This window comes from Pituophis catenifer, unplaced genomic scaffold (assembly GCF_029215685.1).
Source record: "Pituophis catenifer annectens isolate HBS135680 unplaced genomic scaffold, rPitCat1.0.hap2 SCAF_2, whole genome shotgun sequence".
NCBI lineage: Eukaryota > Metazoa > Chordata > Lepidosauria > Squamata > Colubridae > Pituophis > Pituophis catenifer.
Window position 1 is genome coordinate 73,750,662 of NW_027256882.1, and position 15,375 is coordinate 73,766,036.

The 15,375-nt window shown below is 37.3% G+C and overlaps 1 protein-coding gene across 2 annotated transcripts in view; it reads left to right on the forward strand.

The window, feature by feature from the left end:
• The window catches only part of ERC2 (ELKS/RAB6-interacting/CAST family member 2), a 439,008-nt gene that overhangs the window by 161,307 nt on the left and 262,326 nt on the right, over positions 1–15,375 (forward strand). For both annotated transcript variants that reach the window (XM_070933636.1, XM_070933637.1), the window contains exons 4-5: positions 972–1,127; positions 8,043–8,210. In XM_070933636.1, coding sequence (XP_070789737.1) covers positions 972–1,127; positions 8,043–8,210 — 324 coding nt within the window. The remainder of the gene's footprint in view (positions 1–971; positions 1,128–8,042; positions 8,211–15,375) is intronic.

The following is a 15,375-nucleotide window of genomic DNA, read 5'->3' on the forward strand; positions in this document are numbered from 1 at the left end:
GATGCTGCCATGAAAAATGGTCATAAGTCACTTTTTGAAGTGCCTTTGTAACTTCAAATGGTCACTCAATGAAGAGTTGCAAGTCGAGGACTACCGAAACTCTCATTCATACAGCTCGCTTTTAGTTCTCCTGGCTGACTGTATGGAAACTTGAGAGAATATATATTTTCTGCAACAATGGTGCACTCATATTTTCAGGTCAATGCCTGAAGAGGTTAGTCACACATTCACTAATTGTTCTGCCCAACATAAGAGAACAGATGATCTTCTACTTTTCTGCCTGTTGCAGTAGGTACCAGCATCCTTAATTTCACAGTAGCTGGAAACAGAATACTTATTTTTCTGTATTGTACAGGCGGGTACAATAGGGTAGGGAAAGATTCCACACCCAAGTTGAAGGAATTTTAAAATATTTCCATTCATCTCTTAAGCTGGCTCCACGTTAGAAAGTAATGAAATAAGTGTGGTATAATGGTGGCTTTCATTTGGTTTGGATCTATTCCATTCTTGTTTTATCTTATTTGAAGAGACCGTGGCTTTTTATATCAGATGTGGTAGTGAAACAGATGTCTTAAAAAGGTTATAAACTTTTGCTTTCTCACTGCACAATAAAAGTATAGTTAGACCCAGATTTCTTGGCTTTTTTTTGTCCATTTTCTTACATTTATTTTACTTTATGTTCTTTTATTACTTTGCATTCCAGCCTACTTTTCTATTCATAGCACATTCAGAGTGGCTGTTTAGTGGCTTAGACAAGTGAAAATTTTGACAATAATGTATATATTTTTATTCAGCTACATAATTATTACTGAACTTATCTCAGTGCTATTTGGATAAGAAAGGGCTTCAGTTCCTTGTGCCAACTTAGTTCTTTAGATTTATTGCTCTTGTATCACAAGTTATATGTCTGCTTTTCATATAAATAATTTGTATAATAATTGCATACCAACACTTTCTTTACAAAAAAATAGGACACAAAAATAGCTTCCCTGGAACGTAATATCAGAGATCTCGAAGATGAAATACAGATGTTGAAGACAAATGGAGTTCTGAACACAGAAGATCGAGAAGAAGAGATCAAACAAATAGAAGTTTACAAGAGTCATTCCAAGTTCATGAAAAATAAGGTATGTGCAGCTAAGAAAACAAGACATTAAAATTCTGATTTTTGAAGGAGATTGGTGATTGTACTGTGTCAACAAAAGATCTGAAGAGGAGTATCTAGTATTAAAGAAAACTTGCCTGGTAAACAAGGTAGATTTTTCCCCCATTAGTAATTCACTTGCTGAGAGAAGTTTCCATGTTATATCTCAGGTACAGAGACAACCTTTGTTAGAGCCATGTCAAGCCAGTGTGAAAAATGTGCCTTATTTTGAGGACATTCCCTGGGGGAAACCATATTAAATTGCCACAGAACAAGTACTTTTGTCCCTTTGAATAAAAAATCATGACAATGGCATTCCTGTTATCAGTTCTTGGCCATCTCTCCTTGCCGAGTAATTACAGCAAAGGCACCTGTGGGACTGGAAATCATTCATAGGTCTTTCAGGAGATTTTCCATGTTTGCAACAAACAACCATCAATTGTTTTCAATATTAGGAAGCAATGCAATTTATAACTCTTCAGTGCAGATATGATGCAAGTAGAATAAAATGACCTCAGATGCAGACATAAAACACCCGAGTGAAGTCTCATATGTCTGATACCCAAAACTCTTGTGATCGTTGTTGACCATTCAGATTTATACTGTGTAAGATGGTTGGTCGTATAAATATTTTAAACAAACTAAAAAACAAACAAATACATTAATAGGCTATACAAACCTAAAACAGTACTATATACTGTATATGGTTCACAAGCAATCATTTAATTCTGAGGGTTATACTGTATATTAATTGGAATTCTGATAACATAAAGAGGAAGATTGTAATGATTTTGTGAATAAGGGACTCAATGCAACAGAGTCCATTGTTATAGAGAAAATCAGAGCAAAATGTTTGTATGTGGTTGTTGGTCACAGCCATCTGATCAGTACTTGGATAATCGTGCCTCATTCTGATGAAAGCCTGCCTAACCTCTGTCAGCAGCCCTGTCCTTCTTCTGACAATTGAGATTTGTAGCAAAAGATCGTACTTTTGCCATTCATCACAGGACCTTTCAAGGTGGAAAAAATATTTATAATGCTGTCAGCAAGGAGATCTCATTATACCCCATCTGTCCAACCTGAGATCACTGATAAAGAACCCCTGATAAATGTAAGTTCTGATTGATAGCAAACAGTAGAACAAAGCTCTTTTCATGGTCAACAACTTAAGGTGTTATAATACCCTTTGGGAGGAAAAAGCTTGGATTTAAGAAATAACTATTTAAATTATTTACAATTTAAATGGAAGAGGAGAACATGTTGCTAAAGGCAATCCATTGTGGAACATTGCTAACTTCCCTGGAAAGCTAGGTTACATCAAAGTTTGGGTGGGTACAGAAATCAAAGACATTAACAGCAAACACGTTCTTCCAGATCCCCAAATGTCTAGGTGAAATGACAAGAATAGAAAAATAGGAGCAGGTAATTTGCTGGTTCCATCTTGCATGATTGGCTCTGGCTCTGATGGCAAATAAAGGGCTCGCCTTCTGTTTGCAGACTGGCTCTAAGAGAAAGAGATGTTTGAGTTAGCAAAACACACGCAAGTCAAGAAGCAGCTTGCACAAAAAGACAATGATTGGGATTTGGAGGAGAAAGCTGCAACACCCTTTGATTGCCAATTAACTGATTTGTTTGCCAGTTAACTGATTGCCAATTAAACTGATTGATGTAATTTTATAACATATGGGCAGTCTTAACCATAGTTTCAACTGGGAAACTGAGCATCCTAGATCAAACTAAGTCCAAAACCACTACAGAATTCCTGGAAGCCTGGCACTCAGACAAATCAGCCATCAACAGGCACACAGAGATAAATATCATCTACATAACATTCAAAAGAAACAATAAAAAAACTAAAAAGATCAGAACATCTTCTCACCAACAATCAACACCCAGATTAAACAGAAATTAATATCAAGTTTAACATTAGACCAACAATCAAGCAATAACCCAATCAAGGAACTATCAACTCGGACAAACAATCAAACAATAAACAACAGTCTAATCAAGGAACTACCAAGACCACTCCCACCAACACTGACAGGACAAGCCACTAGTATATAAACAGAGAACAAGCTCCAGGGGTGGGCTGCTGGGGGTTCGCAGGACTACTGTAATGCTCTCTACATGGGGCTCCACTTGAAGAGCACTTGGAGGCTCCGACTGGTCCAGAATGCGGCTGTGTGGGTGGTTATGGGCGTGACTCATTGTGCCCACATGACACCTGTCCTGCATGAGCTGCACTGGCTCCCAGTGGTCTTCCGGGTGTGATTCAAGGTGTTGGTTACCATCTTTAAAGCGCTCCATGGCTTAGGACCTGGGTACCTTCGAGACCGACTTCTGCCGCCAGTAGCCTCCCACCGACCAGTCCGCTTCCACAGAGAGGGGCTCCTCAGGGTGCCATCGGCCAAGGTATGTCGGTTGGTGACACCCAGGGGGAGGGCCTTCTCTGTGGGAGCTCCTGCCCTGTGGAATGAACTGCCCTCAGACTTGCGCAAGATCTCCGACCTCCGTGTATTTCGCTGTGCCCTCAAGACCCTGCTGTTCCACCAGGCCGGGCTATCAGTGTAAAGGATTTTAAATTGGGTGTTTTAAATTTTTGGGTTTTAATTTGGCCAAAATTATTTAATAATTTTAATTATTTTTTTAAGTGATGTCTGTATATTTTTGTGTTTTTAATAGGCTGTACACTACCCTGAGTCCTTCGGGAGAAGGGCGGTATAGAAATAAAATAATAATAATAATAATAATAATAATAATAATAATAATAATAATAATAATTTAAGATTCTGTGCAATTCAGAGAACCCCCAAATCCTACTCCTGGCTGGCCCCGCCCACCCTGCCCATCCCAGGAGTCCCCACGTGGCCTGTTTTGGATGCAGGTAAGTGCAGGCGCGCATGGAGGCATGGGGAGGGTGAAAAACGGGCCTACCGGAAGTTCGGGAGGGCTGGAAATGGGCCTGTTTTGAGCCTCCAGAGGGCCTCCGGAGCTTGGGGAGGCCTTTTTCACCCTCCCAGAGGCTTGAGGAAAGCCTCCGGAGCCCGGGGAGGGCAAAAACACCCCCCCTGCCATGGTGCAGGAGGCCAACTAGGCCATGCCCACTATGGCCACGCACACCCAGCAACCAGGCAGAGAATCCCTTGCTAAAATTTTTGAAGCCCACCCCTGGCAAGCTCCCTTCCCTTCTAGAATGGATAATGTTACTTAGTTGGACAATGAAATTTCGTAGTTGGACAAGAAAACAACTAACTGCCAAAGAGCATGGAGGCCTCCACAATGAATTCTTAAATAAATCTAAATAGAATTTTTAAAGACTTATCAGGTCTGGTTCCACTATTTGAGGTGAAATAGATCTTGTGGCAGAAAGTAGTCATGGGGACTACTTGGTTGCTTCTGATGAGAAATGTTTTTTAAAATTGCCCTTGTGGAATGAATGCAGAAAATACTACTTTTTTCTTGCTATGACATACTGACAGCATCATGTTCAAGATCACTTTACATGATACATTCTGGAATGAGATTGTGCTGTGAGATTCCAGCATTGTAGAAAGAGGAAAGCAGAGTTGTTTTAATTGATTTAGCTGTCATTTATGAAAGGAACATCTTTACTTATTTTATGTTAGGATTTATATGTATACCATGCAATTTGTTTTTACATTTTGTTTCTATCATGCTTAATCCTAAGTATTCATTGGAGAGTTGCACACTTTTCAGAATCAGCTGACTGGCCTGGCCTGCAAATAATAAACAAATAAATATGCAGACAAGCAATGAAGAAAGGAAGGAAGAAATAAAAAATAAACGGAAAAAGTATCCGAGAGAATTTTCATGGCATTTTTACATCCTGAAATCTACCATTTGCTCTCCCTTTAGAGATATTACAAGAAACATTTGTTAAAAAGAATTTTAACATCTTGTATGAAGCAGGAAAGATTCATCAGAGTAGATCTGAAATGCTTTATTTTGTGAATGGCAAAACTCTTTACCAGCTTGCAAATCATGTTGAGAATAAAAAGAAATATATAGCATACCTGAAATGAAAATGATTCCATATTCGTTGAACAATTGGCTATCAGAGTTTGGTGAGTTGAATCATCAATAAAAATAGGAAGATCCTTTGATAGAGATTAGGTTGTGTGGTACCATCTGGGACTAATATAAACCACATGCTGCAGTATGTATTGGTGTCAACTTTCCTTCCATTTGTATTGTGTAATATTACTCTCACCTTATTTTTCTTTATTCCAATTTTGGCTCTTTGTCTGTAGTGACACAGTTTTGTCGTCAATGCATTGGTGATATTACCCATTTTCATTTCTCCAAACAAATCATTTCTAAAATGTTGTGCCTTTGAATATTATGGTTCCATTGTATTCTTTAATAATTTATTCTTTAATAATGCTTCTTTGTCATAGTTATGTTTGATCCCAATTAGTTATTCCTTTCTTCTGTGGTTCTTTTGGGCAGAATCTGCCTTCAATTATGGTAGTTTGAACTTCTCTGAATAGGGGAAGTGCACAGAGACTTCATTCCTAATCATATGTAATCTTTATAAGTTATTATGTAATTTTAAAAAAAATCAAGTAGGATAATGGTTCTGATGTAGATATGTGAGTTTGCATTTTACTTTAGATGTTCCACATGTGCAAGTATATATAATATACCTTTTGGATTTAATTCTGAAAGAATTAATTTTGTATTGTGAACTAAAAAAACCCAGGAATTTGTAAGAAATATTTCCTTCTAATGTGACTTGGTGGTATTAAAGCTGATAAATATTGTACTTTATTAATTTGGAACATGTGGTCTGATCACTATAAATCTGTGATTAAATTCCAGCTTTTTTTGGCTACCATTCTCTTTTTAAACCCTTTTCCATTTTCAACATGTAGTGTAGAATGAATGAAATCCACAACTAAAGAAAGATAAACAAATAAAGAAAGATGGCTTCAAGCATTTCTTTTCTGCTGTTCCAAAAAGGTTCCACACCCATTTGCACTATTCTGGGGACCCTCCTCAACAATTATTGCTTAACGCATTGTAAGCCGCCCTGAGTCTCCGGAGAAGGGCGGCATATAAATCAAATTAAAAAAAAAAATTCTCAGAAAGAGGGCTAATGACCAGATGACTGAAAGGAATATAAATTCCATCCCCCATCCTCCAGTCAGAACTGAAGAAACCTCTTGGATGAGAAGCAAAATAACTGGAGATATTGAGTTCAGGCAATCTTCTTCCTGGGCTCTTCCTCAGATTCATGAGTATTAACTACTGCACATAGTATTATATGTTTATGGTTGTATATTACCTACTATATATGTAATAGAATAGAACAGAATAGAATTCTTTATTGGCCAAGTGTGATTGGACACACAAGAAATTTGTCTTTGGTGTATATGCTCTCAGTGTACATAAGGAGAATAAAATACATTCATCAAGAATAAAAAGATACAACACTTAGTGATAGTCACAGTTACTAATAAGCTATCAAATCATACCAGGAAACAATTAAAACAATATGAATTGAAAGCAACATGGTTATAGTCATAAGTGGGAAGAGATAGATACTAGGAAGGAAGAAAAGAATAATAATAATACAGTCTTAGTAAATTATTTGACAGTGTTGTGGGAATTAGTTGTAAAGAAGGGTGATGGCATTCAGGAAAAAAACTGTCCTTGTGTCTAGTTGTTCTGGTGTACAGTGCCCTATAACTTCGTTTTGAGGGTAGGAATTGAAACAATTTATGTCCAGGATGTGAGGGGTCTGTAGATATTTTCACAGCCCTCTTTTTGACTCGTGCAGTATACAGATCCTAAGGTGATCATTTAGATAATTTCCATATTCTTTTCATGGTTTTCAAGAGAGTAAAGACTGTAAACAGAAGGAATTTTACACAGATGTTCCAAAGCCATTTGAAATTTCATATTTAAAGCACGATCACATGTACAGGCCATTATTTGAAAAGTCAATACTCGAGTACTGAGAGGCAGTATTGGTAATACTGTCCAAATCATATGAATCATATACCTGCTAAATTGTCACAGGAGCTGCTTGGCCTTACATTGATTCCATAGTATTCATTTAACTGAATATTAAAACAATGTCCTAATAATAAAAACATTTGAGAGGGGATCAAATTGCTGAGATAAGACGAGATTGCTGGAAATGTTGAAGCGGAGGCTAGACAGACATCTATCTGAAATTCTTTTAACTTGGATTCCTGCACTAAACTGAATGTTGGATTTGGTGGTCTAAATAGTTTATTAGGTTATTATAATGTTCTAATGCTAATTAGCTTGTTCCATGTAATGGCCAGTGATTGGATCTTAGGTGGGAGTAGGGTAACAGTATTTTGATTGGCTTTCATTGACTCAGCTGTGGAACTTCTGTATCCAGAAATACCTACAGTCTTAGGACAGAAGAAGCAAAATTATTATGTATTTCCAGGACAAGACCACCAATTCCTATACAGTAATGCATGCAAAATTGAAAGGGAAACATTTCCCCTTGATATGTTGAGCATAGTTATTTGAATTGGGAAATTCAAATTCAAATTCTCTAGGCTTTTACATTTGTAGGTTTCCCTAATCAGAGTTACATTCTTCAACGTTTGATATTGACCAACTGGAGAGCAGTGTAGCCCTTTTTCTCCTCTTACTAAATGAGCTTCGTTCATATCCTTAATACATAAAGGTAGCTGCAGTTTTTCCAGGATTATTATTTTGTAATATTTTACTTTCATGTTGTATGTTGCCTCCAATTTGTTCACATCATGATAAACAGTAATCCCAAAGTTGATCAAATTAAATATAAATTGCCCATCTGAATGCAACTCAATGTGCAGTATTGAATACAGTATTTGTTAACATTAATTGTCCTCCCCTTCATTTATTGCAGATTGACCAGTTGAAGCAGGAGCTTTCAAAGAAAGAATCAGAACTTCTTGCCTTACAAACTAAGCTTGAAACCCTTAGCAATCAGAATTCAGATTGCAAGCAACACATAGAAGTGCTTAAAGAGTCGCTTACTGCCAAAGAACAGAGAGCTGCCATACTTCAGACAGAGGTAAGATAGTTTCTTAGCATCTTATTCAGGATAAATGTTTAGTTAATGGAGTGTGTCAGAATTAAAGGTGACATTCGGGTTACAAATCTGTGCAAAAGACAACATCTAATTTAAAAAAAAAAATGGCTCCAAAGTAGTAAAACAGTTAGATGCCAAGATCCGTTCTCTAACACTTACAAATTTTCTACTAACCAGATGGGGTTGGTTTTTTTTTTTTAATTTAGAAGATTTCAGCAGGAAAACCACAATAAGTATTAAATTAAACCAATAATTTAATTTCCCCCTGTTGCTAATATACAATTGCTTTCATTTATCTCTTTTATAAGAATGCTTCAGTTAAATCTTTGGAATTGGCACATTGTTCAGAAGGATATACAGATTAGTAAGAATATAGTAACTGTAAGAAATATGTTCAAAACAAGGGCCAAATGATTAATTAATGGGGAAAGAGTCTTTTGACTTTTAAAAAGGTTAATATTTCCAATGGGTGACCTCTGAATTTGTTCAAAGCTGTTATTGCAAAGAAAGCATTGGTTTACCTTAAGTTTGTATCTGTTGTGTGCTTGTATATTGTTGTGGTTGAAGCTGAAGTAGTCATTGACAGGTAGGACATTGTAACAGATAATTTTATGTACTATGCTTAAGTCAGACTGAAGTTGGCGTAGTTCTAAGTTGTCTAAGCCTAAAATTTCAAGTCTGGTGGCATAAGGTATTCTGTTGCGAGCAGAGGAGTGGAGGACTCGTCTCGTGAAATATCTCTGGACCAGTGGTGGGTTGCCCCCGGTTCAGACCGGTTCTATAGAACCAGTAGTAAAATCGGCGGGAGGCCCTGCCCACCGCCCTGGATGTCATCATTAGCGATCTGCGCATGTGCAGAAGCAAGGTGCGATCCTGTTGTGAACAGGTAGTAAAGGTAAGTAGAACCCACTCCTGTGCTGGACTCTCTCAATTGTATTAATGTCTGATATGCAGTGCGGGTTCCAGACAGATGAGCTGTATTTGAGAATTGGTCTAGCATGTTTTGTATGCTCTAGTTAGCAGTACAATATTACCAGAGAAGAAGCTTCACAAGATTAGGTTAACAACTCTTAATGCTTTTTTGGCAATGTTGTTAGTAAAATAAAGTTGTCTAGGAATCATTCAAGTACTCTCCTTCTCCTAGCTCCAAGATGGCTTGTTTATTGTTGTTGAGGATGTGATTGTGCATGTTAATAACTTGTGTTCCTTGTTGCATTCTTCCCTCCCCCTTCCCCCCTACCTCTGTTGCTTTTCAACTGCTAAATTTCAGTCTCCTTGGTGATCTTATTCCCCGATTTTGCAAAATCTTACAATGGTATACAATGGTGAGTTTGAATACAGTTGCAAGGGATTACATGTGCATTGTTGTCATGACATAATATATCAAGATCTAATTTCCAAAATCATACAATAACATACCAAGGACAACAGAAACTACTAAGTTCAATTGGCTGCAGCGGAGATAACTGCTCTCCTTTAGTGGCTGTGATGATGGACAGGGCTAGGAGTGGAAAATAGTATATTAAAAATCACATTGAGGTTCACTGACTCTATTGTCTGCATTTTATTTTCTCTCATGTTGTCATAACTAAAAGATGCAAATACAAATGTGTTTGTTGGTTTAAATTTGTTGTGGAGAATCTTAAGAAAAATAGGCCAGTAAATTGAAAATTCCATTACGCTCCATGCATTGTTGAGGGTGTTAATTATAGTTTTGCAATTATCCCTTTGCATTGACATGGATTTTTAACACATGATTCTGTGCTGTTTTATAAGAGAAATTGCATTTAATCTCTTATTTTAAGATCATGCTGATACAGTCATTTAGTTTATTATACGTTAAAATTGGTGACAAACAATGTGAAATTGCTGGCTATGTTTTCTTAAGCAGTCTGTAGGGATTTGGTAATTAATTACTGCACACAGTCTAAGTAATTATAAGAACTATCATTATAGCAAATTAAGCAGGAAATCAATTGAAGCACAGTTTCAATTTGTAGAGTATCTCTGACACTCCTTCGTTAGAATAGAGGTAGCTTTTTAAAAATATAGAACCATTTGTTTGACAACAAACCAAGTGTAAAGTTAATAGTCATTTGAAAGGAAATGCTGTAAATGTTAAAATAGGCCTTATCAGGAACTGAAGTTAATGAAAATGATTCCATAATTCTATGAAGAATTACTGATGTATACTGCATATTGCATATTTTTTTAAATGAAACTGAAACAGAAAATAAAATTTCAGGTGCCTTGATTTTAAATAAATAAATACACTTTTAAACCAAACTATCTTTAGATAGTAGTTACTTTCAGTGGTGGGTTTCAAAATTTTTTACTACCAGTTCTGTAGGTGTGGCTTGGTGGGCATGGCAGGGGAAGAATACTGTAAAATCTCCATTCCCTCCCTAATCCAGGTGAGGGTTACTGAAAAATCCCCATTTCCTCCCAATCAGCTGGGACTTGGGAGGCAGAGAATAGTTGGGGACGGGGCCAGTCAGAATTTTTACTACTGGTTCTCCGAACTACTCAAAATTTCCGCTACCAGTTCTCCAGAGCTGGTCAGAACCTGCTGAAACCTACCTCTGGTTACTTTGTAGGAAACAGGTAAGCAGAAGTGCAGAGAAGGCTGTTTCTCAAATCTAATTTAAATGTTAAACTTATTAAATATCAGAAGCAGCTTTTGAATTAATTCAATGGAAAACAGATGTATCATGTAATATGTGTGTGAATGTGTCTGTATGAGTAACCACCACGAAGTGGGTAAACTGGGATTTTTTGAATTTGCAGTGTTTCACTTCCTTGTGTTGTGTCAGCCAAGGTTACAGGATAAAAAATTATCTGCCTGTAATATGCTCTAAAGCTCTTGGATAACTCCACTCCTTCAGTACTATGTTCCTTTAACTTGATAGGACTATAGTGTGTTTCAGTTGGCTTGGGGCTTTTGCTAATAACAAATACTAACCTACTTGCCTTTTATGTATGTGTGGGGAGGTGTATATGTGTGTGTGACTGGAACTAGTTCAGATAACTAGGGATATGATGTTATACATAGTCTTGTGAAGCAGTTAAAAATAGGCCAGGTTCACTCAAATTTAAATTGTACATATGAGCACTTGATTTCAAAAGAGGAATTGTGTATCAAAAAATTGAAAATTGATGAAGAGGAATCTGGAAAAAGAAATAGAAAGGGACACATAAACTCTCAGAATACCTGTGGAACAGGGGTGGATTCTAATTTTTTTTACTACCGGTTCTGTGGGCGTGGCTTATTTTGTGGGCGTGGCTTGGGGGGTAATGTGACTGGGTGGGCATGGTCAATTTTTTTTCTTTACTTTTAAAAGCATTTTTTCTACAACCTTAAGAGGTTGCAGAAAAAAAATGCTTTTAGAAGCCTCAGACGATCAGGCAAGTCAGCTGGGATCGCCAAAGGCTTTTAAAGGCATTTTTTTTCCTACAACCTCTTTGCTTGAAGAGGTTGCAGAAAAAAATGCTTTTAGAAGCTTCTGACGATCAGGCAAATCTGCTGGGATCGCCAGAGGCTTTTAAAGGGATTTTTTTCCCTACAACCTCTTTGGCTGAAGAGGTTGCAGAAAAAATGCTTTCAGAAGCCTGTGATGATCCCAGTTGAGCTGCGTGATCATCAGAGGCTTTTTAAAAAACTTTTAAAAGCATTTTTTCAGCTGAAGAGGTTGTAGAAAAAATGCTTTTAAAAGAAAAAAAAAAGCCTCTGATGAGGTGGGCGGGGTAAGTGAGCGGCGACTGGGCCGGGGACCGATTCGGGGGCGTGGCCAGCCAATGTTATTACTGGTTCTCCGAAGTACTAAATTTTTTTACTACCGGTTCTTGTGAACTGGTACGAACCAGGAACAACCCACCACTGCTGTGGAAGCATTTGAAATTTGGCAAACATTCCATGAAAAATATCACTAAGAAGGATGCCAGAATGTCGGAGGGACCAAAACAAAGAAATTATCAGAGGGTTAGAAAATTTTATTTGTAAAGCTGCCCAAATGAGAACAAAATGAAACACAAACTGCATAAATGCAAAATAAAAAAAAACACAAAAAGGAATAAACAAAACCCACAAAAGGTTTTATTTCTTTATTTTTTATTTATTTCTAAAACATACTGTAAATTGCAACAAAAATGAGATTTCTTTTTAATAATTTTTAAAACTAGAAAAAACAGGGCATCAAGGTAACTGGATCACTGGGTAAAGACAGACAGAAGGCAAATCTTTTTATTTATTTATTTTATATTAAAATTACATAGTATCAGTCCAGGTAGTTATCATCTCTAGAACTCTTTAAAAAAATGAAATATGAACTTTTCATTTAAAACGTGACTTCTAACAAAACTCCACTGTTTGCCCCTAACACCGCTCTGCATAGAAGTTGGGAATGTGGTCACCAGTGATGACTGCTGTATTGTATGTGGGATAAAAACCATGAAATTCTGAATACCAGTCCATAGGAAGCAATTGCACAAGAAGGCATAGTTTGTATGTCCCATGTGTGGCCTTCTCATTATCACTTGTTACCCACTGTGGGAAACATGTTGCATTGGGAATTATTGTTTCTTAGAATTTGGAAAACATGCCTCAGGATATTCAGGCTAAAATTTGCAATTGCCTGTTTTGTGGCCACATAACACTGCTGGCTCATATTTACTATTTAATCTATTGATGTTCCATTCCCCCCCCCCCCCCCTTAAATACTATTTCCAAGCTGACTGTCACCATTCTTTATCTATTTATTTGGTAAATTAATACAGCTGTCTATCTCACATTTGTGACTTTGAGTGGTGTACAGAGTTAAAAAGACAAAACAATGCAATAAAATAATAAAAAACCCAGCAAAAAAACAATTAAAATCTATTAAAAACAATAAAACCCGTTAAAATTCATTTGAGTGCAATTGGTGAGATGAGTCATTCATTTACTGGTGCAAATTTATTGCAATCGAGTCATACATATTTAGGTGTGGTGATATGGCTTCCTTTAAACTCGGATCCCTTCATTTTGTGCCTTGTTTCTGATCTACTATTGTTAATGTTACTTATCATGATCATGAGTTTCATGAGGGCTTTTTTTTGCTGTGTATATATGTATCGGTATTGATTCAGTTTGAAAATATTCCTGCAAGATAATTAGGATTCTGAATCTGTGTATTTCTTAAGTGGCCAAAGGCAGAAATGTCAACTAGTAAAAAGAAAAGATTTGTCAGAAGTGCAGTTTTAGTGGATGGGCTTTTGTTAGTGGTCCTATGAATGCCAAGATATGTGCCTAGACAAATTTTGATTGAATCAATCCAGTGATTACATTATATCAGAGATGCTACAGATAGTCAAAATAGTTGTCATGGTAACATACATATTTTCCTCTAATTATTGTGATTTTTCCACTCCAACTAATATATGCGGCATCTGTTATTTTTCAAAATGCTAACTCTGTTCTGATTTGGAAACCAGACTGAAAAACAAAATGCGTAGCATAATAAACGTAAGAGAAAGAGAAGAACTATGAAATGAGAAGGATGATGCTTCATTTCAACTAGAGACACAGATTCAAGAAGTTGAGATGTGAGACCAACTATGTAGTCAATATTCTACCCCTTTGGTTTTTTTAAAGAAAGGCTTGATTCTACTTTTCAGTGATTTTAGCCAGTGAAAGAACAATAATAATAACAATTCACATATATAGCCTCAGTAGAAGGAAGACCTTTGTGTTTGTTTTAAAAAAACCAACAACATCTTAACTGGTAGAAAATGGTTGTAGCCTGGGGTGGGTTCTACTTACCTTTATTACCGGTTCGCAATGGGGCTGCGGTCGCATGCGCAGAAGCTTTCTGATGATGTTGGGGTCAGTGGGCGGAGCCTCCTGCCGGTTTTACTACCGGTTCTATAGAACCAGTCCGAACCGGGGGCAACCCACCACTTGTTGTAGCCCCATAAAGACTAATTAATAAATCCAGGCCTTTGGTGTAGCTGTGACTGGTAGCAGTTGAAGTGTCTCTTTAGAAATGAACAACTAAGAGCAAAAATGCTGAAAATAAAATCTGCCAAGAACATCCCTTAATTTCCATTTCTACTGTAAATTCCTGCAATCTTCTCTGCAGAAAACTCACCAACTGACAGAAGATAATTTAGTAGAATAAACCATCAAACCAGAATAAACCGAATAACGATGTGAGAGTTGCACTGGTTCTCATTGTTTTCTGGGCCCGTTTCAAGAGGCTGGTTATCATCTTTAAAGCCATGTAGGCCTCATTACCTTCAAGCTGTGGTGTTGGAGAAGGCTTCTGTGTGCATTCCTTGGACATCAAAGGTGATAAACAGGCAACGACTGGAGCATAAAAAACCAGACATATCACTGGGGGGCAAAATCACATAGTTCTGTCTTCCTTATTTCAGCCCTGTCATGCAATTTGAATTTACCGAAAAAGGCAGTTATGCTCAGGATGGCGAGCAATAAAATGAAATGAGGTCACCAAAAAAACACAGTGACTAGACACCATCAAAGCAGACATCAGCCAGAGCATAAAATACCTGAAAGAAGCCATAGAAGATCGGAAAATGTGAAGAGAGCTGATCCAAAACATTGCCAAGAATCAGACACGATTGAATGGACAGCATCCTCACTTTCAGGAGTTGCCCTTTCTAGTGAAATCTTCCCACCCGGTTTGTGTCATCTGGGAGGAAAAGCTCTGTGTTCCCATGTCTGGGAGGCTGTGGTGGGCAAAGGACTGTAATTGAAAGGCTGTTAATTTCAGTTGCAGTTCCCTCTTTCTCTGGGACAGCTTTTGCTAGAGCCTGTGGAAACCAAGCACAGCAGGGAAGGGGAGTTCATGTGGGATGAAAGTAAGTATTCCTATCCCAGGAGCGTGTGTGTGTGTGTGTGTGTGAGAAAATATTTCAAAGTGACCTCACCCTAATTGCTATAAATTTGCCTGGAATTTTTTCCTTTTTTCAAGCTTATATTTTTTACCTTGACCAGCATTCATTTTTTTTTAAAAAAACCCATAAGGTCCTCCTTGAATTTGATCAAGTGACTTTGCATATTTGGGCCATCTGGTGATAGGGTTCTTTGGTCCTGGATGGAATGACAATCTATGACTCCTTCTGGACTAATGGCTCCTGCTGGAAGAGC